The sequence below is a fragment of the Pelobates fuscus genome, chromosome 5 (assembly GCF_036172605.1).
Source record: "Pelobates fuscus isolate aPelFus1 chromosome 5, aPelFus1.pri, whole genome shotgun sequence".
In the NCBI taxonomy this organism is placed as follows: Eukaryota; Metazoa; Chordata; class Amphibia; order Anura; family Pelobatidae; genus Pelobates; species Pelobates fuscus.
The window spans coordinates 24,416,745-24,443,807 of record NC_086321.1 but is presented as its reverse complement, the minus strand read 5'-3'; the positions used below and the strand labels follow the sequence as shown (position 1 = coordinate 24,443,807).

The window sequence follows — 27,063 nt, the reverse complement described above, 5'->3', positions numbered from 1 at the left end:
AATGTTACAAGACCATTGTTAAATTGACACTTAAAATACCGATGATAAGGCTAACGATGGCTAGAATATTGTTAACATTATATTAGTGCATGTCAATGATCGCTTGAACTTACTAATTGAAAGTGCCATAGTGATTAATGTTCTTTATAGTATGAAATGTAGATCGATATTTCAGCAGCTGATGTAATGTACGGAGTTCATTTCTGGACTCGCTAATACTTTTTTTCCCCCTATTATTGCACACTTAAAAATACCACTTACAAAATTGTAAAAGCAGCGGAGGCCAAAAGGTGCAAATGACCTTGATTAAATTGGCAGATATAATTCATACATTAAACCTTTCCTAAACCGTATTCTGTAGAAAAGGGAAAAAAAAAAAAATATTCTTTATTTAGTGCAGTGTGAAAGTGTGTGTTTCATTCATTTTATTTTTTAATAATATTAAAATTACTATTATCTGCTGCTCGGAAACGAGCAAAGCTTTGAATAAGGAATTGATCAATAAAAAATACCACTGCAAATATTGATATTTATCAGTAATATGGTAGCATTTCCCATTGTGCTTTTATGCTAGGATTTTTTCTTAGAATGAGACACAATTCATATAATCCCAGGTTATAAGAGCATTAACCCGAGTAACTGCAGATTGGCAGCCCCTGTTGCCATCACACTGTGTAGCAGGTACAAACGACAACTATGTGATATAAGCCTAACTTGTACCCTTACATATTCAAGTATCTGTGCAAATTATTTTTCTATAATGAATCAAATAATGATATTTGATGTAATGCTACTGAATTTTAAATTACTTTTTAATTTTCAGAAGGTAGTTGTAAAAAATAATGCGGCTAAGCTCTGTTATTACATTGGATGCTTGTGAGATATCAGATCAGTACATTTTCGTATTTAACCCCTTAAGGACACATGACGTGTGTGACACGTCATGATTCCCTTTTATTCCAGAAGTTTGGTCCTTAAGGGGTTAAAGGGAAGCTGTCCCTTCCACGAATTTTTAATATTCACTTTACTTACCCCCTTTTGTTTTGAAATATGTATTTGTAAGGTGTGAAAAATGAAATACATTTTGTAATTAACACCGCTTTACGCTGAAAGTGGGTGCCACCATCGTAACCTCATGACTGTCAATAATATAGAGATGAGGAAAATGTTCTAAAAAAAAAATGTGTGTTTTCTGTTTGGTTTCTAATCTGTATTTATTAAAATACCAAAAATATTAAAAGATATTTCAGGGCTCATTACTGTCCAGTACGTTTGCATTTACAAATTAAAGTTAAATAACTATAACCATTTTTGAGTGGTTGACCATATGGCAGCAACTCGAGGTGAATTTAACCCTGTTTCTAAAAAAAAAAAAAAAAAAGACCTGATTGAGGTCAAGTAGTCTGGGTGACTATATAGTGTTCCTTTAGGTTTTTCTAAAAAGGGTCTAAATTTGTTTACTTTTCTATGCCTAAAATCTGCCATTTTCACAAAGATATACCCGTTTCAGGCAAGAGCAGCAGAAAATTTCCGAAGGACAGTGATGAAAATGTTGCTAAATAAACTTTGTTGCTAAAAATACTTTGTATATTCAAAAATGGAAGTTGGAACACAAACGAAGCAACAGAGTAAGAAAAATATGATTTAATAAATTGTGCAAACCCCAGCCAATACTTTGACTAGTCTACCCGAATGTTGGAATATCTTATTATTATTTTAATAGGTGCCCTAGACTGAAATGGATTGTGATGTCATTAACTAAATCTTTAATATAGATCTTTAAAAATGGTGCATTACACAAAAACGGTTAATACGTGTTATAGGTGATTTTCAATGCTTTATTCATTTGTGGAATTTCCGTAAAAGTGACAGCTCCTCTTTAAATTGATCAAAGAGAGAGACTTGGAGATCTCAATCACGAATGATCCCATCCTCTTGCCCTGCTGAATAACATTGCTCTCTGCATTATTGATCATTTCAGTGTCTTTTGAACTGATAGTTGAAAGTCTAATATACTAAAGTAATGAGTTTTCCTGAGATGCATTGTACTCGGTTTGATTAATGTTGTGATTTTTCCTGAACTAGTAATTTCTGTTCTTAGCAAGTAATAGTTTGCCGTTACTGTTTGATCCAGAATCCAAATTATCCTCATATTCTGTATTTTTATAATTGTTTTACAGATAAACATAAGGATTGCACAGGTGTGACTGTACAGTTAACATCTGAGAAGTATGTATCACTTTTTCTATCTCCTAGTTACAATAACCGTATAGATTTTTGGACAAAATATTCCAATTTGAAAACCCCCCCAAAAATGTTCAGAATCTGGTGTATGACAACTGTATTCAAAAATATGAAATCATTTGAAACGTGTATCCAAAAATATTACATCAACGCCGTAATTAGTGTTTCAACAGTACAATTCACTCACATCTCAACTCTACTGCTTTATCACACAGTCACTTGTTTATGGTATCCCCCACACATTGCTTTGTGTTCTTATGCTTCACTTCCTTTTGATTGTAAGCTCGTTCGAGCAGTGTCCTCTTGTTCCTGTTTACACTTCTAGTTAAAGTTTGTCTTGTTTACTGTTATATCCCCGGAATAAAGTTGTAAATCACCACATATGCTGGTTGCATATGCATCACTGGAGTGTTACAGCACCACATTTTCTCTTCTCTGCACAATGGAATGCTGGGAGATAATCGGATCAGTTGTAATGCCAAGTTCTGATTGGCTGCTGACATTACTTGCTTTCAACATTCTCCTATATAGAATTATATTGTATAATCCTTCACCACCTGTTTAATTGCAGCAATATTCTAAGGAGACCACCTCCTCTCTGGGAAAATCGACGAACAATAATTACAGAAGAAAATTATATCATATATCATTAAAGTGGAAAATAGACTGACAGCTTGTAGATAATTGCTCATTCTAACAGCTAACTAACAGTCAGATTTTTTTTTAATGTGTATAATGTTCTAGGCTGTTTGGCACACATTGATATTGATATATTGATGGATTAAGTTACATGATTTATTATGTGTGGTGCATCTTGGGAACATGGTGGTGCTATAATTGCAGCAGTGAAACATGTTAGCTCTTTGCATTTTGTGGGATTTTTAGTAATTATGTTAAATGAATAATGTTTATTTTTTTCCCCCCTAAGGCAGCCAATGATTGCAGGCATTTACCTCATGATGTCGGTAGATACTGTAATTCCACCCGGTGAAAAGGGTAAGTTTTCCAAAGTGTATCTTTTTCTTCCTCAACCTCTGTCTCTCTCTGTCAACCTCTCTCCCTCTCTCTCATGCATTTTAATGAGGCCCCCCTTCTTACTTCATAAGATATTTGATGTGAACCCTCTTCTATTGATGGTGAACATTCTTCTCTGGACCTGCATGTAATTGTTGAGTGCCCTCTAATTCCAAAGGGTAAATACAAACAATTGAAACATATAGAGTGCTCCTTTTTTTTTTTTTACCTTTACTGAGATATTTTTTAAATTTTTGGGGTTATTTACTAAATAATTAATTGCAGATGTTAGCCCTGGTATTCAAGGTTGACTATTAGCTAAAGTTAGACTATTTTGACCACAAACTATCTTCACAGTTCCTGGTTTAGTAAATAATTAAGCAACTTCAAATTACTGGTTTATTTTCAAAATGTTGAGTTTGGAAAGGAACACTACTGCCTTCTGACATGGCATTTACAGGTGACTGCCATTATAAATGTCACTCATGTCTGATAAAGATGTCTTTGAGCCTTTTGTTGTTTCCATAATTTGTGTCAAAGCATGCCCACACACGTATAATGCAGTTTTATATTTAGAGCTTTCTTATTCTTTTGGAATATTAGATTCTGTGTAACAGCTAGGTCATCTTGCAAGGGAGCAGGTTCCCACATTTGGTCACATTGAACTGCTTTTAGATTTAATTCAGGATAGGTATTGATACACACAACTGAAATGCCTCTGGAACTTCATTACTCATAAGTTAGACCCATGAAAGTGCCGTTTCTTTAGAAGCGACCACCACAAACCCATATAAAGAGTAAGGGTGTCCATTTAATTAGTATTTATCAGTAAAAATCAGGTTTTCTTTATCATTATGAGATTTGTTTGTAGTGTGTTTTCACTCATAGCTTTATATTATGTCCCTAAAGTTTTAGATTTTTGGATATACTATAAGTATTTTATTCTTCCCGCTAGACCTTTGCAATTTCATTTCTTTCCTTTCCTCTCTTTCATTTTCCTCCTTGTGTACATCCTTTATAGGAGGCTAAAGAGAAACTATTTTGGATTACATTTCTCTATCCAGTTCTTATGGTTATAGCACTTTAACTGGATGAAATGACATACCAGTATTTAAGATGTTTCGAGTTTTGAGTCAGTTCTTCTGAACAAAGCGCACATGCACACTCAGCAGTGACAATTCAGATATTGACAATTGCATTAAGTCACAATTATTCACAATTACTTTCATGTAAAAAAATACCTCCGGCTAAGTTAAGCAAACACTTTAATTACAAAACCATCATTACAATTTAACTTTATTTAATTAAAAGCCAATTGGATGTCTTATTAATTAGTATGTGTGTCATACACACTTCTAATAAGCAATGGGTTTCTCAAAGGTAAAAAAAACAACAACAAAGCTTTATCATCCCATTTATTAAATAGTATGTCTTTGGTACACAGTTATTAAAATGTGTTTATTTTCTTCGTAACAGCTGTTAATTCAGATATTGCCTGTACCTACAACAGACCTACAATGCATCCTTTTGCCTACAGAGTTCACACTCATCATTTAGGTAAGGATTCTTCATTCTGTATTTTTTTTCTTTCTAGAAAGCTCCTAGACACTGTAACTGAATGATAATCTCTGTAAAAGTTTGTTAGAGCTCCTGTCTTCATTACATTATTTGCTGTTTTGTTTCTGTGATGCTTTTAGGCCAGGTCGTTAGTGGTTACAGAATCAGGCACGGCAAGTGGACACTAATCGGCAGACAAAGCCCTCAGCTGCCACAGGTAAGCCCATATACTTTTATTTTCCCCAAGAAAACAACAATTTTTATGATGCCGGATGAATTGTGGATTATGATTTCTCACAATGAGATTTACAACCAGCTCTCTATAAACCTCCTAAACTATGTGAGCAGGGAGCGTTGTTCTCCTACGGAGCTCTACAGACAGTCTAATAACCTATCCCTCTTGCACAATATAGAAAGTAAGAGAATTCTTTTTTTGTGTGTGTTATAAAGAAATCAGTAAGTATATTCTATGTAGTTCAGCTCTATCTTTATAAAAATATTTTTAGTTCGCCAATACAATTCCATCTAAAGTTGGGGGGGGGGGGGGGGGGGGGGGGGAAACACAAAACTCTGTTGTAATCTATCAGCACCCCTTCCACTGGGTGAATTACATTTATATGTCTGCCTGTTGGATTGAAGCCTAATGGGAAATTCTTTCTGTAGCTAATGTCCAGAGTAGGGAATAGCTTATTAGAGCATGTTACAAACTCCCTGCCAGAGGTCTAGATATCCTATTATTACTGTGCAGACATGAATTGAAATTAAACAAAAGGTTCTGAGCGGGGCTGAAATAATAAGAAAGTTTGTGTATTTAGAATTCTTGTCTTGAGTTCCATTGGATGGAAGTGGGAAATATAAATAAAATGTGATTGATATTAAATCTGCAACACCAGCTGTGGACTCTGCATATTTTTATTTACATATCGGACTTCTTACACATAATTGTGCACAGTATTTTTGATACAACTCAGCAGTTAAACCGTATCCAGAGAGTCCAAGCTTTTTCTTTGTGTCTATCATAAATATGTGCAGCTATAATTGTATTTCAAGGCAGTAGTGTACATATATAGCCCTGATGTAGCTAAATTGATCACCTCTTTCTCTGAGCATTATGTGTCTTGCACCTGATTGAAAAGCACTTAACGTGCCACGTTGTTCTTCACCTTGCAGAGATTTTTCCTTTTTCTCCCAGGATCTGTAAATCAGCCCCACTTCAATGAGTCCAGATGTATGTGCATTATAGCATGTTTTTACATTTCTCATTGAATACAATATTCCATTAGTTTGGCTCTTAAAGGGATACCCTAAGCACCAAATCAAATTTAGCTTAAGTAAGCAGTTTTGCTTTATACATCATACCCATGCAGTGCGACTGCTCAATTCTCTGCTATTAATATCTAAATTATATATATATTTTTGGTCCATAACCGGTATTCCCTCTCTCCACAATGTACCAACAAGTGGGAAGATGATCTACAGGTCACCCTTGCTGACAATGACCTGACCAACAGATTACAGGAGGTGTACTACAAGCCCTACACCAAGAAGTACCAGACTCCAGTAGTCCTCGATTTTCAGAACCTGGCATATACAACCATGTGATGGTGCTATGGGGAAGAGATCTTTCGTGTTCTTGAAAGACTGACCGATAATCCACCAGCTTTTGAAACTGCAGTTTTATTGTTACACCATACACCCTTATCCCTCGGTTTCTAAAAAATGCTTGGTGATACCCCAGTTGCTTAATGTAGCAAAGGCTGCCATCCCACTTTATTGGCGAAAGCCTTATTTTCCAACCTTTCGAATTCCATGGAGGTCTTAGGTGACCGGCTAACCACGAGGCTCCTGCCCAAAACAGTTCCATAAGTGTTGGTGGTTTTGCCGGTCAAGTTAGAAAAGTCTCAAAAAGCGAATAAATCCACAAACGATTACCCCTGGCTCCTAGCAGCGATTGTTCCCCTCATACGAATGAGCAAAAGTACCGAACAGCGCTCTCCTTGCTGTTCGGGAAATTAAGAAGCAAGCGTTTGTGCGTTTGAACCGGTGTTCGGGAAGTCGAGTGTCCGATTTTAGTTCCAGACACTCGATGACCAAGTCCCGCTGCATTGGTTCACGCAAACAAGATGGCCGCCATTTTCTCAGCCACGTGGCGTTCGACTATATGAACGGCGGCCACTCAGGGAGAGGGCTTAAACGATGGTTTGCTTTGAAGTTAATGAGCCAGGGGGGTGGTCTCTGTTTGGTAATTACAGCTACCGAATGAAATAAAATAAAATAGCTGAAATAACTTTGTGATTTCTTCACAGATACCTCAAAGGGCATGATTCTGGTATGGTGGGGGTAGAATTCTAGCATGATTCATTGTTAAGGACCACCTGTGCGATCTAGATGGCTATTCACGATATAGATAGCAAGTCCCATAACCTCCACACTCATTGACCCCCCCACCTTTTTCTCTCTTAACTCTCTCTCTCTTAATTTTTATCCATTCTGGCTTCTCCCCATTCATCCTTTTCTTCTCTCACCATATCTCTTCACTTCTAAGTATATCACCGCCTTTCTTGTACACTCATTTTCTATCTATATCTTATACTTTAGCAACTTTACTCACCTGCTTTTATATACAATACTTCCTTGGCTTAAATTTTGGGCCAGGTGGTTAAGCAATGCAAATAATGGTTGTGTCCAGGGTTTAGCCGCAATAAACAAACTGATATTTCCCTGGAGCTCATTTTCTACTTACACAAATGTTCCACACTGAGCAATAATATACCTCTGTACCTACAATTGTTACATGTTAGACGTTGTTGTAATCACCTATATATAATGTATTTTAGCAAATTTTACCTTATATTTTGCATTGGTGTACTGGGCCCTATTGCAATATTGCCTACATGAAAAAATGGTTTCATTTTCAATCAGATCTTACAGCACAGTGTGTTTACTTTAGAGGTCATTTTGCTCTGCTCTGTTCATTAAATTTTAATCACACACATGGGGCTCCTGCAGACTATTAATAAAACAGGGGATATGAAATTCTAAATTAAACTGATTGTTTAAACACTACATCTGTCTTTACAGGAAGTGTGTAAAGAGACTGTGTAGGTCACATGCAAAAGGGATTTAACTCCTGAACAGCAGAGAATTAGCTGTTTGACTGCAAGGGCATGATCTATACACCAAAACCACTCCACTTAAGTTAGTTATTTTGGTGCTTATAGTGTATTTTTAATTGTTGTCCTTTGCAGTCTCCAAATTGAAGATCCATCTATTAATGGTGATATTAACAGTGTGCATTAAACTAATATATAGTTATACACTGTACCAGTGATGGGGGAGCATTTCTGAGCCTGTGTTACAAACTGTTGGTAGAAAACAACTAAAAAGTGATCATTCGTGTTTTCTCATCTGCTCCCAGATAAATGATTTCTCCTCCCAGGTCTGGTGCTTGCCTCTTCTCAGTTAAAGTGCTTGATGTGCACTCAGGGCCAGATTAACATAGGGGCTGATGGAGCTCCATAACATGTATAGCATGGAGGAAAGACGAGACAGGGGGGATATGATAGAAACATTTAAATACATAAAGGGAATCAACACAGTAAAGGAGGAGACTATATTTAAAAGAAGAAAAACTACCACAACAAGAGGACATAGTCTTAAATTAGAGGGACAAAGGTTTAAAAATAATATCAGGAAGTATTACTTTACTGAGAGGGTAGTGGATGCATGGAATAGCCTTCCAGCTGAAGTGGTAGAGGTTAACACAGTAAAGGAGTTTAAGCATGCGTGGGATAGGCATAAGGCTATCCTAACTATAAGATAAGGCCAGGGACTAATGAAAGTATTTAGAAAACTGGGCAGACTAGATGGGCCGAATGGTTCTTATCTGCCGTCACATTCTATGTTTCTATGTTAAAAAAAAAAAAAAAAAACTTTTTTTTTTTTAAAACACACTACTCTTAGGTTTGCCACCTCACTGATATTTTAAGGCACAGACGGTATTTGAGGCTGCCTGGCCGTGATGGTATTGCAGTAATACCGGCAATACATATGCAAATATTTTCCTCAGTATAAACGGAGATTACTCTGCAATACCAGCGCCGGCCAGTAGGGTTCACTGTGTGTGGAGAGAGGCAGGGATAGGAAGTTACAGCATCTCCCTGCCTCTCTCTACTCACTGACCCGTGGGGGAGCAGCTATACAGCACAGAGAGTCCAGACAGCAGCTCCAAGCCTGTAGAGACAGACTACAGCTCAGGTATGTGAAGGATGGGGGAAAAGGCAGCAGGGGGACACTGAGACACTAGGGGACACATGGAGGACACTGAGACACTAGGGGACATGTCAACACTGTGAGACATGGGAACACTGAGACACATGGGGACGCTGTGAGTCATAGGAAGACACATTGGGACACGGAGACTCTAGGTACACAGTGTCTTCATGTCTCCCAGTGTCCCCATGTCTTCCAGCCAGTGTCCCTAGTGTCTCAGTTTCCCCATGGCTCCCAGTGTCCCCTAGTCTCCCAGTGTCCATGTCCCCATGTCTCTTAGTGTCCCCAAATGTCTGTGTCCCCATGTCCCCCAGTGTCCACATGTCTCCCAGCCAGTGTCTCAGTGTCCCCATGTCTCCCAGTGTCCCTATGTCTCCCAGCCAGTGCTCTAGTGTCTCAGTGTCCCCATGTCTCCCAGTGTCTGTTTCCCCATGTCTCTGTGTCCCTAATATCCCCATGTCTCCCAGTGTCCCCAAATGTCTATGTCCACAAGTGCCCCCATGTCTCACTGTGTCCCCAAGTGTCTGTGTCCCCATGCCTCCCGGCCAGTGTCCCTAGTGTCTGTGTCCCAGTGTGTCTCCCTATGACAGTGTTCCCTAGTCTCCCGGTGTCTGTGTTCCCATGTCTCTCAGTGTCCCTAGTGTCTTAGTTTCCCCAAATGTCTGTGTCCCCATGTCTCCCAGTGTCTGTATTCCCATGCCTCTGTGTCCCTAGTGTCTGTGACCACATTTCTCCCAGTGTCCCCAAATGTCGGTGTCCCCATGTCTCCCAGTGTTCCCATGTCTCCCATTGTCCCCAAGTGTCTCAGTGCCCCTATGTCTCCCAGGGTCCCCAAGTGTCTTAGTGTCCCCGGATCTCTGTGTCCCCATGTCTCTCAGTGTCCCCTAGTATCCTAGTGACACAGGACACACTTAGACATGGGGACACTGGGAGAAATGGGAACACAGACACTGGGAGACATGGGGACACTGACACTGTGATACATGGGGACACTGATGCCAGGCTGGCCTTCCAATTCTTTGGACAGACATGCCCCCTTTTTGGGCATGTTCGCCCCTATTGGCAGTTCTGGTCACGGGATTTGCATCAGTGACCCACCCTTTTACCCTGCCCATTGACTTCCTGCTTCACTGGACACTGTTGTTAGGGGGTATGGATTTACTTGAAAGATGAAAGCATAAATTAGATAAAGAGATTAGCATAGAGTATGTGTTTACTTTTATAGCTGCATCCTTGGAGTTTCCCTCCAACACCAACTCCATCAGATACATGACGCTTGAGAGGTATGACTGTTTTAGTGTTTTTGGTTGATACCAATGTACCAATGTACCCTTACCAATGTACCAAAGCTTGCCCCCATATACACTGAACAAAATTATAAACACAACACTTTTTATAGTTTTTTCCCCCCATTTTTCATGAGTTGAACTCAAAGATCTAAGACTTTTTCTATGTACACAAAAGGCCTATTTCTCTCAAATTCTGTTCACAAATCTGTCTAAATCTGTGTTAGTGAGCATTTCTCCTTTGCCAAGATAATCCATCCATCTCACAGGTGTGGCTTATCAAGATGCTGATTAGACAGCATGATTATTGCACAGGTGTGCCTTAGGCTGGCCACAATAAAATATGTATCTAAGCCCTTGGAAATGGTTTCTCTTTGTGTCAGATAGTGTGGTCTGGGTCTCACTGTTGTTTTCCATGTATGTATTCTGTCAGAGTGATAATCAAGGGCATCACGTTTGGATTTGTGGATTTATGCTTTAACCTGCAAAATGTATCAATAGTTGCTTGAATTTCCCAAGTCCGTCTGTCTAACTCTGACAGATTGTCTGGTAATGATTTGGCACATTCGGCCGGATACATACTGCAGTCTCTAGGATTGATGACTGTATGGTAGGCTGCTCCTGAGTGCCAATTCAGAGCCTTTTTAGTGCCACTGGTGTGATAGGTTTGTCATTGCAACTGATAATTCTAATTCCTAGTTTATACTCTTGTTTAATCAAATATAAATTATTGCATTTTTAAAAAGAATGTAGCATTTGTGATACATTGCAGAGTGGCAGCCATAATGCTATTTGACATGCATGCTTTCTGTATGCTGTATGTTTTATCACTCACATATTACTGTGCCCAACCTTTGATGTGATAATCCTATAGGAAAACCTCAATAAGGCTAGGCTAGTTGGCCTATTGCTTGCAGATCTGTCTTTACAGAAATATTACAATTTACTTTTTTTTTTTCTTCTTTCTATTATTTTCTGTTTCTTTAGGCATTTTATCCTGTAGAACATCCACTTGATGTTAGTCCTGGGGATATTTTAGCAACCCGATGTCTCTTTACTGGTGAAGGCAGGACAACTAAAACATACATTGGGTAAGTTCCATTAACAAATGAATTGATAAAAACTGCAATACACGAAAACGGATGTTTAGGAAAATCTTCTCTTGGTCCAACAAAGCTCACACTTAAAGGGACACTCCAGGCATCCAGACCACTTCTGCCCATTGGCGTGGTCTGGGTGCCAACTCCCACTACCCTTAACCCTGCAACTGTACTTATTGCCACTAGAGGGCTCTTCCTGGATCATAGCACAGGAAACCTGTGCTAGAGCATCGCTGGACTTCCTCACGCTGTGTGAGGACCTCCAGCGTCGCTCATTTCCCCATAGGAAAGCATTGAAATGCATTTTCAATGCTTTCCTATGGGGAGCGCTAACCCGCATGCGCGGCATTGCTGCGCATGCACATTAGGTCTCCCCGGCCGGTGGGCGGGATCAGTATCACCCATCGGCCGACGCAATCACTAGGAGGAGCGGCGCGGAGGAAAAAGCAGCGACGTGGGACATTGTCGCTGCCTCTGGTAAGTTACTGAAGGGGTTTTCACCCCTTCAGCAACCGGGGATTGGGGGGTGGGAGGGAGAGGGAACCTGCAGTGCCAGGAAAACGGATTGATTTCCTGGCTCTGGAGTTTCCCTTTAACCCCTTAAGGACCACACTTCTGGAATAAAAGGGAATCATGACATGTCAGACACGTCATGTGTCCTTAAGGGGTTAAGAACCATATATGATCAGCTTAAATTAAAGTCATATAAAGGCACTTATCATTGCTACAAACTGGATTGTAAGCATTTAGAGGTTCAGGATTGGATATGCCCCTTTTTAGGGATTGGTGATTGTTTTTGTTTTTTTGTTTTTTTTTGTAGTTTGTGATTTGATGGTTGGGAATTCCGTTTTAAATAGTTTTGGGGTTAGGTATACCCAGTCTTTTTCGGACCATGTCTTCTACATGAAAACATGTTTATCTTCCCAATGATTTCATTATAAAGCTTGTTATTGTTTGGTTTAAAAATATACAACTGGTCTGTGCACTGGAAGCTGCGAATCAATGGCATTAAAATAATTTGAAAGCTTTAGGTCGGACTAGCATGTGGTGTGAATGTGGGTGACTTTCCGAGCAGTGTGTGTGTCTGTAGAGACAAAGCAATTAAACTGACAGGTATTCAGCACGCACAGAACGAATGAGAGGGATTTTCACAGCATCAGTAGAGAGTGCATAGGTTGGTGACCGGCTGATGTGGCCTCTTGGGGCTCTAGATTTTCAATGCATGGTGAAGCTAAATCTCTTCTTGGAGCCGGTTCGTTCTGCGTGCTTTCATTACTGTTGCCATGGAAAATAAGTGAATTCTGCTAGACACTGCTGGAAAGGATGGCACTGACATATTTTCATTGCAAAAAACTGCCTTTCCTGTGTTACCAATTCTATTCCTCTTTGTCATAACAGAAACTATGTTAGCCAGAATTATATGTAAATATATAATAGAAAGAGCGAGATTTATTGGTGTGTGTGTGTCTGTGTCTCTATCCATCTCCACACGCACACAATGAATATCTAACTATTATAGATTTACATATAATTCTGGATAATATATATAATGACATGTCTGTTAGTGCACCCATTGTACAGCGCTATGGAATCTGATGGCGCTATATAAATAATAATAATCTATATCCAACAAACTCCAACAAAAACACGGCACTCCAGGATTGCATTTGCACCCAGGAGGGCAGTTTTTTGTTGTTGGGTGTAATATCTGCTAAACATTGCAACGGCACTGTTTGCTTTTGAAGTCCTTGTGTATGTATGTATGTATGTATGTATGTATGTATGTATGTATGTGTGTATGTGTATATATAAAAGCGATTATTTGTTGAACATCATTTGCATATGTCCATCCAGAATCCCTTGCGGTGGTAACATCCCTGCAAATTTGAGATTTCTGTGGGAAAAGCAAGTCTTATGGTTTGACTGGTGTATCGAGATCTGTGTTTAACAATGTATTGAAGACAGACAGACAGATGTTCTATAAATGTATACTGTGTTTTATGGGAAATATGCCAGAGAGGGTTTTCTGAGATATCCTAGTAAGCCACGAGACAGATGAGATTAATGAGAGCTAAAGTCCTGTAGAGCAGCTGAAATAAATGTACTGAATTAAAATGGCAAAAGCTGCCGTCTGGAAATAAGAGAAAAAGAGAAGATAATTCATTTCATTTGGGTGTTGTGTTCTCGGGTCCTGAGTACCGAGGCTCCTACTGCCTACTCAAGGCAGTGCTTTGACTGTCAGTCCCAGTCTGCAAGAGATAAATGAAGGCTAATGTAACAGAGGGCTCGATCAGTTCTGGACTTGCAGGGATCCCCAACATGGCACATTAGTGCTAATTTGACATGGGTGACCCTGTCATAGTTAAGTGAATTAACTATATTGAGTGTCTGCTCTTTCGGTGTCTGTTGGTCTCCTGGTGGTGTTTCGATCTGTTTTGGCACCAGATGATTAGCCATTTGTGGTGCAGACCACTTCAATTCTGTGCCAGCTAGGCGCTTTCTTATAAAACATTAAAAGAAAGCATATTTTCTGCCTAATGGGGTAAGGCCCTACTATCTAAAGCTGCATGGGATTCATATACATAAACAAAGCTGAAATATTATTGTGATACAAATCCTATGCCGAAGTGTGTGCACATAACACAAACATGTATTCCTGACCATATAGTGTTAAAACCATTGGATTGGACTGAAATCGTCAAGGAGGTGGCATGGCGGTTAGCCAAACACTGTTATGGCATACCCGCACCTCCTCATAGAGATGCATTGAATTAATGCATCTCTATGAAGAAAATTCAGCGTCTCCATGCAAAATGGCTACTAAAAGTTTACCTGATTTTATCAATGAGGAGTGGCTACTGGAGGTGTCCGTAGGGGGCAATGTAACCACTGCATTTTCCTGAAAAGGCAGTGTTTACTTGAAAATGCCTGAATGAAATTATTATACTCACCAGAACAACTACATTAAACTGTTCTAAAGACTGGTGACTATTGTCCCTTTAATGCAAAACTACCTGGGTAAGGGAGAGGCGTTGGGAGTGGCGGGGAGTTTTCATTGGTTAATTGTTACAATTTGTTTCTCTTACATTGCTCTGAGTAATGTGAATGCATTTAATATTCTCTATCACTATAGCTCCCTATGATAAACAATACCCTGAGAGTGGTTTGGCTAAAAAGCAATTAATTTTTGAGGAAACCTACTTTAAATGTAGTGACAACTGTTACTAAGGCAAAAAACAAAAACTATAAACAAAAAGGGTCTGGGAAAAGTTCCCTTTCAGTAGAGGATAACGGTGTTTATAAACTGCTTCCTCAACATCTCTTGGCTTTAAATGCACTCTGCGGGAAAGTGCGGTAATAAAGCAATTCGTATGTCTTGCTGAGTGAACGGCATTGTGGAATTCCAGGAGTCCCTAAAGCAAGTGTGTGCAACAGACACAACTGTGAGTAGCTTTGTTCTTGAAAACTTGACCGGATAAGCTATTTTCAAAAAGCATCCAAAAAACAGACGAAGAGATCTGTCTAAAATGTCACTTACTGGTTCCTACAATCGCTATAAATCCTAAAGAATTTTCAACAAGTAAAGTGCTTCAAAAAAAGTTATAATGGTTTCCTCATTTTATTTGATACAAAACATTTGTTGATTTAGTCCGTGTTCTGATAAAAGTAAGAAAAAAGATTATTGTAAAAGCGCTAAATAGGCATTCCAAAGGAGAAAATCTGGGGAAAACAATCTCCTAAAGAAAGTAATTAAAAATATCAAAACAAAATTTAAATCGTAAAACAGTGTTAATAACAATTATTGATTAATGCTTTTACCCCAGAAGGTTCTTAGCACACACAGATACAGAAAAGAAGAAAGAAAATAAGTGAATCACAAAAAGAAATATACTAGTACTATGTATATATATCAATGGAATGTGCAACAACTGTCTGTATTATAATGAATTATATTCTATCTGTATGACACTATATTTATATGTATACGTTGTAGTTTATGTCGTTTTAAAGACCTTGATATATATATATACATTTTAAAGCAAAAATAATTATTGGTGTGATTTGCTTTTAACCTGAGTGTGGCTCCACAATAGGCAAATGCTAGACTTTGAAAATTACCAATGGAAAACTTTAGGGGTAGACCGAGCACTGACTTTAAATTTGCCCCTTTGACTGATGGCCGGTACTACCCTAACGAGGCTGGAAGGCAAAACGCGTAGACGTACGACGCACTGAAGTCACATAGTTGGCGGAGCTTGAATCTCAATTTGGAACTGTTGGCTGCTGATCGAGTTGGAGAGAGGACTCCCGAATATAAGAACAGTTTAAAGCAGAGACATATAGTGTCCCTTTAATAGAAATAATGTATCCCATTCTGTTCACAGATATGAAAAAGCACAAATATTTGGAATGCTAACGTTGAATACAAAGATTTATCATGTGCCACTGTTTTAGCAACTCTATCAAAGAGACAGTTTGATAAATTGTTTAAGTGCATTACATCAATATCTATGTCGTGTAATATTTTAACATCTTAGTGTCAATCAATACTGCTTTGGATATTATGCCAAAGGTTCATAGTTGTCATCTCCCAAATCAATATCTCTTTTAGTACAGCCGTATGACAAATAAACTTTATGTTTAGCCAGTGCTTATTCGGCAGCAGTTGCATCCATCGTAAAATATGAATTGTCTTCATACCAACAGCTTTATTCATAGTTGTCACAGCGCTGGAGAGGCAGGGCCATCTTTAATGTTTATTGGACCTTGGGCAAGGATTTGCTTGGGCTCCCTGGTCCCCTCCCACCTTCTAGCATGCAAACACGCCTTCCACCCAAAGACACACATAAAGAAAACACAACAAAACACACACATATAGATCGTAGACTTAGCCACACTTATTTTTCACCTAGAGGAAATACACACACTGACACAGATACAAACACTGATACAGATACAGACATCCAAATACACAGATATACAAAGACAAATACGCAGACACACAGGTGTATACTCAGATGCACACTGGCACACATACAGACACACAGATACACTCACTGACAAACATGCAGACACACACTAAAGATAAACAGACAAACACACAGACATATATGCAGACACACACTTACACATAAAGATGTACAGACTAAAATATAAATTTTAGTCACCCTCCTGTTTCCTACCTTTTGGGTGCTGGAGGGTGACTTCCCTGGGGTCCACTGGCTGGCTGAGGCTGTTCGGAGTTGGGCTCTCTGCCAGTCCAAGTTCCCCCTCCCTTTCTCCCTCCAATGCAAATTGTGTTGGCTAGGAGGCGCTGAGCTCATCACACGGCGACCGGCAGGTTCAAGGGGCAACTGCTTTGGGCCCCCGGACAGCTGCCCCTTTTGCCATGCGTTAAAGACGGCCCTGTGTCGAGGCACTGTCATATAGCCATGTCCAATAAGGGCTCTGGGTTTAACCGTGGGATGAGACTGACCTCACGGTTTATTCTGGTTTGGTCCAACTTCCATGGATTTCCCGGTTGGTGTGACGTTCTGCGGGCTCCAGAGCCCATTTAGAGCTCCACCTCTGAATATGATGAAATTGACATGAACGTGTGTGTGTCATCACATCATTGACATGCAACGCACATTTTGGCATCACAAGGTAATTTACGGCTCATCCCTGCCTAGGGCTATTTAAACCCTTTTTAGTTTTTTTTCACTGCCCTGCTGTAGTTTCCATTTACTGGTAATCAGAGAGTGCAATTTTCTTGTATTTCTATTTGTCATTGAGACAATGACAATAGTCCTATGAATGAAGTTATACACATGGTTTCTCTTGAACATGGTAACAGCAGAGGCTACTTCATAGAAAGCTGTGAGCGATACACTTAGTATGAACCCTTATATTGGTAGCATACAATCTTATCGTGCTTGAGAACCATTTAATGTTTTTTTTCAAACATCTAATACTCTGAAACTTATTGTGGAGCACAGGTCTGTATTTTTTAATTTACTTTAATTTTAAATGAATTGATGTATTCCGTCACCTTCAGAAATTTTGATCCACAACAGTGGTCTCCAAACCAGTCCTCATGGACCACCAACAGTACAGGTTTTGTCAGTATCTCCATTGGAATAAAACAGGGAAATACATAAATCCTGAACTGTTGATGGTTCATGAGGACTGGGTTGGAGAACACTGCGCTAAACCATCTTTGCTATATTTTTCTATTCTTTTTTTTATAACAATAAGTTTATGGTGGGAGTCAGACCACATAGGAATTCAAAATGTACTTTGTTCTTGTATGTGAGGTCTGCCATCCCATGTTGACCTACACCTTTCCACTGTTAATACTATAGTTCGAGAAATGTCAAGATTTTTATGTGTACTCTATGTTTTAGCAGTCGAGTGAATGTTATCCCGCAAGACATTTCCAAATACCTTTCCCATTTTCTTTTTGACAGGGGTACATCTAATGACGAAATGTGCAACTTATATATTATGTACTACATGGATGCAGCCCGTGCCAGTTCATACATGACTTGTGTGCAGACAGGAGATCCAGATCTGTTCCAGCATATCCCCGAGATTGCTAATATTCCTATTCCTGTTAGCCCTGACATGATGATGATGATGGGACATGGCCATCATCACCCAGGTAAAGAACAGGATATTTTATTTTTTTCGGTCTTATTTATTTATTTTGTGTTGGTTCAGCTTGATTTCCATCACAGATCTACAGCTATGATCTACATCTAATGAAGGAGACATTCTGTCAACTTCCAAATCATGTCTCTTCAAATAGTAGCTCCTTCTACAATGTTTTGTTCTACTTTCCTAACTGTAAATTAAGAGTCCAGCCAAGACCCATACACTGAACTTTGCCAATCTGCACTGTACTCCGTGCTCTTATTTCCCATAAATAATAACCAATGAGGTGGGGCAGGACTTGTTGGTAATGAATGCACCTTCAATCACTCCATCTCTCTACAGTGCTGTCACTCCACTTGCTACAGAATCCAAGAGAAAGAGGCAGGCATCCCATTTATTAAAGCCATATATTTCCTGGTACGCAAAGAAAATACAATGTTTTGGAGATATAGGCCTTGGTCATGGCTGAAATAATGTATCCATATCGTGTACATGGCCATATGTGGCTTTAATGAAGGAATTTTATCATTTGATACACTTGATGTGTGTTACGCTACTAGGGGTGATTTATATTTGGAACTCAACTGCAGCTTGTAAACTCCCTAATTACAATAGTGAAGAAATGGAGAATCCCTAAGTATCAATACAGTAGCTTTAAGAAAAGAGAGAATCTCTGGTAACTTGATTCAACCGAAGTTTTAATAAGTGTTAAACCTAAATGAATTGCATTTAGGCAATAATCCAATAAGATGAAGTGCAAGTAATCAACAACACAAAGTTTATTATTAAGTATTTCTTCAGAGATCCATTAAGTAACATTCTTTAAGTCCATGAGAATAATCTTCAATAGGAACAATAATCAAGTAGCTAAGAATATTTGCAAATCAAGAACAGTTCATAGTGAATAAGCATGATGAGAGTTGTCCTTCATGTAATTAGTAGATTGAAGCACTGAATGTATTTGCAAAGCAAGAAAACAGTTCATAGTGAATAAGCATGATGGGAGTTGTCCTTCATGAGATTAGTAACTTGTAGCAATGAAGGTTTGAGTAAGCAACCATTAGTTCATTTATAAATGATTTTGTAGACAAGTAGCTGAAAGATATACTTAAGGTTAATATGGGTAGTCCTCCAATAGTTCAGAGATATGGTCCACTTGTAAAGTAGCAAAGTATCCGTTCTCCAGTAATCCTTTATGGGATGCAGCAATCCTTGCATTTGCTCAAAGGCTGGAACGGCTTGTCTGAGCTTGTGGAGAGGCAAGTCCGGTGGAAGTAGATCCCAGTAGCTGAGCCTGTGGAGCCCGCGGTCTCGCGGAGGCAGCTCACACGTTAGCTCACACAATCAATCACCAAGCACCCTCCCTCTGGCCCAGTCTCCCTAAATACCATCAGAGCTGTGTCAGAGGGGGGCGGGGTCCGGCTCCTCACAGCTGAGTGCCGAACCCGGAAGTGTTACTCCATGACAATGTGATGGCCTTCCTCTTTCTCTTGGATTCTGTTTTCCCAGAAAGTCTCCTCTGTGTTCCTGTACCTCCCTCGGTTTCTTTGTAGTTTTCCTTCCTTTATACTGATTCCGGTTATTCATGGACAAGAAAGCTTTCTTTTATATAGTACTCACTCCTAGTGGCTCTGGAGACTGATTCCTTAGTTCTCTGAGCTCTGCGTACCAATCCTGATGTATCTTTAAATCTTTTCTCCTTGATCTATTGCTTTCCCGAAGAAGCCACATTCATATGTTTTTTTGCTACTGTCCTTTTTTTTAGTTATGTCCTTAAATAATGTCTCATTGATTGCACACTTTGTACTTCTACTGATTTGTGAGTATCCGACTCCGTTCGTTCTACCACTTTGTACATTTACTGCTTTATGAACCAAATCCTGTAGCATCTCTATCAATTACAGGACCTGGCAGTGTAGCCGCAAAATCGTAGGCCATTCCTTTCATCCTCGGGTCTTAGCCACGTAACTTTGCCACCTCTTTCTACCAGAATAAATCCAAATTATTTAAAAATAACACAGGATACTTTGTTTTCCGAAATGTTCTTCTTATAAATCTGTTTTATTCTGTTCTCTTTCAAGATCCCAAAGAACTCGAAAAAAAAAGTGTTCTCCAGCAACCTAAAAGGGAAGAAGAGCAAGTGTTAGATCAGGGTATGTATTACTAATGTTTGCATTTAATACTGCGGACATTCTGTTGTTGTACCATAATTTGTTTGGATCGATGTTCTTGCAGCACTATACCATTATGTATTTTGGGTATTTTAATCCATTTAGTGTTTCTCTCCCCTATCATTTGAAAATACTGGAACCTTACTGTTCACTGCTTGTTACTTCGGGTTGAAATCCGTTGGACAAATCCTCTCCAGTTCTGTACACATTGGGATTCAGTGCTGATTATTCTATTGAAGTCAGTTATCATCTCTGACTGTGTCATCAGTTCTGCACAAATAAACCTCCCCTCTAAAGGAGCTAACCTGATCCATAAAAATGGTATATTACACATAGGCATTAACAGCAATTTACACTGCATTATGGCTTCGGTAGCCACTGAAAGGGCAATGTTTAACCTTCACGTCTAAACCTGAAGGCAAGCAGCTGTGAAACAGGTTATTGTTACCTAATCTGACACCACTTTGGAGTGCGAGAAAACGAGAAAAGTATCAGCATCTTGTGTGAGTAGCTTCCATTCCCAGCAAGTATAAGAAACATAGAGCACTCACTTCAAAGAGTCTTTTTTATTTTATGGAAATTTTAGACATTTTTTTCTTTTAAGATCGTCACAAATGGGTAAATTTGGAGCTTGTCTTACATACGAGCCTCATACACTCGTTGAGTACAGCATTCATTCAGCTAGCATGCTATTTTTGGAAATTTGGTAGAAAGGTTTATATTCATTTTTTTTTATGTGTGCAGGTTAAAAAAACAAATGACACAGGAGGTGAATTAGTAGTTGGTGCATACTCGGCTTGTTATCTGAAGTAGGCACAGGGGAATGTGAAGAGTTTTTTATACCGAGGCAGCTCCTAAAAACTGTTGTCAGTCACATGTTTGTGACCGAATGACTTGTGGAGTTGCATCTAGACCTTGTATATGGCAATTTAGGTCAGTATTCTGTTTCTGAGCATTGTCTTGTTTGTCCCATAATCAGTAACACTGACATATTAATTATGGGGTGGTGAAGCTGATAGCATGAGATGGCTCCGGTGGGATCTTTACATTGCATCATAGCAAATAATCGATTCTATGTGTAGAGATGTACATTTGTGCCATTTGAACTCCACTGGGCCAACATGACTAGCACAATAACATGGACATCTGAGCTGCAGTACATGTGATATAATATGTGTTGAAATTAGTAATACCCTACTCTTTTTCCTCCGACTTGTGTTGTATTCATTATGTTCTGCATCTTACCTCCCCATACAAAATCATTCACCTCTATTTGTGCAATATTACAAATAGAATGTGATAGTGATGGGGATTGTGCAGAAAAGATATGTTAACAAAAGTAAGGGTATATTAACTACGGCTACCCTGCCTAGCCATGATCGCTATAATGTGCTCCATTGAGTCAAATCTTGTGTCAATGATGTCCACTTAGGTAAGAAATCATGCTGAAATAATAAGGTGTGGGTCTTTAGTCAGTCTAATGCCCAGAAAGGGCAAAGTGATCATTCTCTATTATTATGTAAGATTTAGTTTCAGTCTGTCTACTTTCACATATTGTAAATTGGGCTTTACAAAACCCGTGCTTTTTGTTGAGTTGAGTGTATAGTAGAATATTTCTCCCAAATCGATCATAATTCTAATATATTGAGTAATGATATGTGCAGATTTGTAATTATGTGGTCACATTAGCTGCAAAAAGTCTTATTTTTCATTCTATGTCTGACACGTGTGTGCCTGCTATATGCTTTATGTCTAATTGTCTCTGCATGCGGTTCCATAGCCAAGGCAAGGGAGACAGGGGATAATTATGTCTTGTGTCATTGAATGTGGTTATTGATTGAGATAGAAACCCTGCATTATGATTGCTGTACAGGGCTAGAATTGATGCCATGAACTGTTGGGGGGACCAAAAAGCTCTGTTGCTTTTGATAGATGCCCCCATTGAACCTTGTCAAATGTCAAAAGAGGAGTGAAGGCATTCCTCTAGATTGTTTTAGATTGTAATGTTAATAAAAGCATAGATGCTGATTAAACTTGGGAATTCCCATTGAGTTGTTACAAATTATACAAAATGCGCTCTGGTTCTCTGCGTTCTGATGTGCAACCTCTACATATTTTAGCCACACATTGAATTACAGTTATTAAATATTTGTTCACTAACCATAAGGTGTAACTTACACCCGTTTTGTTTTCTGTAAAATAAAGATGTAAGATTTACTCTGCTTCTTTTCCCAGTTTTCTCGACCAGAATATACTTCTGAGACCATGTTTTTTCATGTATAAAACATTACGTTACACTTAGTATTAAAAGCTTTGTTTCCACTGAGCGGATCAGTTCGGGTCAGTTCGGTACGGTACACTATTTTGAGTGTTTCCATTATGAAAGTGGCCCATACAACCGAATCATACCACACCATTCAGGGTCCTTCTTCAGATGTAGGGCTATAGGAAATGGAACGGTTCGGTTAGGGCGGAGCTACTATACAATCCATTGATTGGTGGACAGGAAGAGCATTTTTTCTAAACCCTGCATGGTCCCTGAAGGTCTGACTTGCAGTGGAAACGCTCATCTGAATAGGCTGGACGATTCTAAACCTTCCAAACTGTACCAACCCGAACCAATCCGCTCAGTGGAAACAAGGAAAATGTTGTCTCTGCTAAAAGCCCATCAATCAAGTAAACGTATATGTGAGCACTCAGTCCTCAGAGTCCGCATCAAAGCTGTCGCATAGCGATTGACGGCTATCCAAGTACGGCATAGTTCGCATTCCTTCAGGTTTCTTGTGTCTTAGTTGTGCTATCTTGGCAGTGATGTTGGTTTCAATGAAATTTCAATTGGAAAGCACTCCTTAACACTTAATGTAGCCTGCGTTCAATTTAATGAATGCCTTTAACTCCGGGTAAAACCACACATCCACACAATTTTTATTTTGCCCTGCAATACTTCCTGACAAAGAACAAGAAATTCTCAATGAATGATCATATTATTTTTCATGCGTATGCGGACTTTTCTTGTGAAGATTTGCTGAATAGTCTATAAATAACCAGACGTGATTAAGCCAAAATAATAAAATAGTCCAAAACTCCGGATAGTCAAATAGAGCCAATTCTTATTATCATTATGCATCCTGCAGAATTGTATTATCTATGAATTGTTTAAATTGTCCTTTTTTTCTCGTTGACCTTAATTGTAGCCATGTGGGCTTTTATCTCCCTCCTACATCTTCATTTCAATACGTGACTTTGTGATTGTGTAGCTTTGACACCGCTCAGTGAGTCAGTGGATGATTCATATATTACAGTGTATTTCGAAAGCCATTTTACGCATTAAACACATTCCGAGCTAATTTTCTCGGTGTGGCAAAATATATATTTTTAAAGCAAAGAACTTTAAACTTGAAATGATCTAAAGTCAAACATCAGTGCTAATATAATGCCAGTTTACTGATGTATTTGGCTTTAATCTTACTTATAAAGTTAGTATAATGCCAGCTTTATGGTATTTGTTACCGTTTTGACTTGCTCTTTTTTAAAACCTCAGTCTTTTCATCGTATTGTGGTCACAGTTCATGAGCTATTTGTGGGATAAATCCATTCCACGTATCTTCATGTACAGCGCATACGTTCAATCTGTAGAATGTTTAATATATGCTGTGTTTTGGCAAATATTTTGTAAGATTTTTCTTACATACATTTTTGTTGTACCCTGACAGTTCACTGTTTAGTAGATTCCCAGTAGATCCGCTGTGACCTAGGGCACGTATTCAAATTGATTGCCTCCCAGGGTAACAAACTGTAGAAGTGATGGCAACGTAGAGGATATGACCGCTGTCACAAAGGATTCAATAACTGGCAGATCTAAATGATTCATTTTTAATAACATGTGGTTTAATAACATGTGGTTGCTATCGAACCGGTTTAATCGCTAACAATGTATCTTAGTGAAAGGAAAACCAAATTGCTACAATTTGGCAAAAATACCCAAATTGTTATAGCTGAGTTGGGCAATATCTCCAAATCATTTGCAATATTTTAGTCTGAATTTCACAATTCGGTTTGCCGTACAATATATTGCACTGTTTAATGAAACCCTTTCTTATATTTGATATGAGACCTGGCTGTAAATCAGCTGATTATAGGTTTTGGGTGAAGTAATTCCCTGGCTCTTACAGGTTTAGAATTAGTCTATAAGTCTATATAGCCAAACAATAACCATAACACACACTTTACACATATTTATTGGAATGCAATTTGTAGATGTATATTTTAGCGTTTTTTCTTGGTTAATCATGGTTAAGAAAAATAAGCTCTTTTAAGTTTTTATTTAAAAATATATGCATTTAAATGATAACTGTTTGCATAACTAAATTATCTGGACTCGTATATTGACTTTAAGTTCTGTTGATATATATATATATATATATATATATGAATTACATATAATATTCAGTTTCTTTTATCTTTTCATAATTTTCGTGGTTTTTGTATAGGGAATCCTAATTTAGATTTCAAATAAATTCCTTAAGCAGATAGACATGTATTACATGCAGTTACAAGTCCAAAGGTGTCCAAGCACATAGTGTAGACGTGATGTTTCCATGGCAATAGGAAACCGTATTGTAACTTTTTAGCATTCTGAAAGAGAATTGAAACCTTGGGGATTCTGTCACCAGGGAAAATGTCATTGTGCTTCTATATGTCAGATAGACACATTGTAACGTCCTATGAAACCAGTCTAGTTTATGTAAACATGTGTGCTGTGCCGTTAACCCTATAACCTGTCAAGATGTCATGATTCAATTTAAATAACCTGTTGGATTAAGTGTAAAAATAATGGTATATTGTATTCACACAAAGCAGAATATATCTGAGTTCTGAATTAAAGCGTAACCTTGTGATATAGGCCGAATGTTGAAATATCACTAAAATAATTGATTTAGTTCTCTTGAGTGGCAAGGATTGCTTACAAGGTGTGGCATTGCTAATTGGTTAAATGTCACTATCTAATATATTATTAAATAATGGAATACCTTGATGTCCAAACCATTCATTGTGATATTTCTTGCAAACACAAGGTTTGAAGAAGAAAAGTGATTGAATGTATGTTGCAGCAGGCAATTATCTAAAAATGGTTTTGGTGTGATGGCTCATTTATTTACGTCTTGTAATAGTTACAAACATGCCACGAGTTGTTCAGTTCTTGCTGGAGTCATCTTAAACGAATATAACTCTTTTAGGTTATATCATGTATTTACTCCCGAACATATTTGCATGCTCAACAAGTTTGAGTGGATCCCTCTTAATAAAATACATTGCCATTATTATTATTATTATTATTATTAAATTAATATCACAAATTCGTGATTTTAGATTTTTTTGATACTTTTATTGCACATTATTATTGACTTTTTTTTTCGAAATTTGAACATAACTTTGTCAGGAAAGTGCTAGGATTCATACTAAAGATAAACATGACTTGTGATTTAATGTTTATGTAAATTATGTAAGAAGACGTTTTCCTAGCAATCCTGTGCAATTTCTGGAAATTAATCTCTTTCCGGATTTTTATTTTATTTTTCACTCAACGATGATGTCACTTAAAAACAAGTATGTTTTGTCAGATGCAAAAAAGAATTCTAAATTGTGCGCTTGTTCCTTGCCCTGGACACATTGTCATCATGTAACAATTCTGCAATTCAATTTTATGAATGAAATATACAGCCAAGGACACCAATAAATATGTATCATTCTTTACAATCCTGAGATTGGAATATATATTCTATTTTTTTTCTGTTTTATGCATTTAGAAGAGGCTAGAACAACACTCAACAGTATTTATCTACACAGAGAAGAGCTTGCCAACCCCAAAATTAAGACAATGCGTGATAAACATTCTTCTTGTCAAACTACTGAATCTCATCCAGGCTGATAGATGCCACAAGGGAACGACACTTCTGAAATCTTGCCACATATTCTAAAATGGGTTGTGGCTTTTTGACAATTTTTTAAAACATTCTAGTCTAACTTTTGCCTGTGTTTTTTGACCAAATCCAGTCAAGTGGCCCATTGCACCACCGATTCAGCTCACTATCCATGCCACACACTAACAAACAAACAGACACACACACACACACACACACACAAACACAAACACACAGACAAACAAATATAGGCATACTGACTCACACATACATACAGGCATACTGGCTGACACACAGACATACTTGCACACAGACACATACTGGCACACACATAGACAGACATACTGACACACAGACGTACTCATACACACACACACACACAAACTTTACACTTTTAAAGCCAGTTTCCTACCTTTGCTGGTACCTTTCCTGGGGTCCAGTGTGCTGGCTAGAGTGCTTGGGAGTTTGGGTCTAGCGACAAAAATAAAATTCTTAAAGGGACACTATAGTTACCAGAACCACTACAGCTTAATGCAGTGGTTCTGGTGTCTATAGCCTGTTCCTTCAAACCGTGGCGGAATTACCACGGTCACACTGCTGACCCATGCCTCTGTGAGTTGCCTGAAGGTGGGGGCATCGAGAGGAGCCCTCTCACAGGGGGCCCAAGAGGTGGCCGTCTGGCCACCTTAGGGCAACCCCGAATCTGCGGTTATCCAGTCAGGCAGAGTAGGCACCTACATACCTGGATGGGAGGCGCCTACTCTGCCAATATATACCATAAGGGGGTGTGAGGACAGGATGCAGGCGGCTTTCAGTGGTGGTGAGGAAGGCTGATCTGTGTGTGTGTCTGACAGTGTTATGG

General features: G+C 38.6%; 1 protein-coding gene across 3 annotated transcripts in view; it reads left to right on the top strand.

Annotated features, from left to right (window-relative positions):
• Positions 1–27,063, top strand: part of PAM (peptidylglycine alpha-amidating monooxygenase) — a 180,220-nt gene that overhangs the window by 88,746 nt on the left and 64,411 nt on the right. For all 3 annotated transcript variants that reach the window (XM_063453661.1, XM_063453660.1, XM_063453664.1), the window contains exons 8-14: positions 2,181–2,229; positions 3,173–3,240; positions 4,735–4,815; positions 4,956–5,032; positions 11,361–11,464; positions 17,923–18,116; positions 20,191–20,262. In XM_063453661.1, coding sequence (XP_063309731.1) covers positions 2,181–2,229; positions 3,173–3,240; positions 4,735–4,815; positions 4,956–5,032; positions 11,361–11,464; positions 17,923–18,116; positions 20,191–20,262 — 645 coding nt within the window. The remainder of the gene's footprint in view (positions 1–2,180; positions 2,230–3,172; positions 3,241–4,734; positions 4,816–4,955; positions 5,033–11,360; positions 11,465–17,922; positions 18,117–20,190; positions 20,263–27,063) is intronic.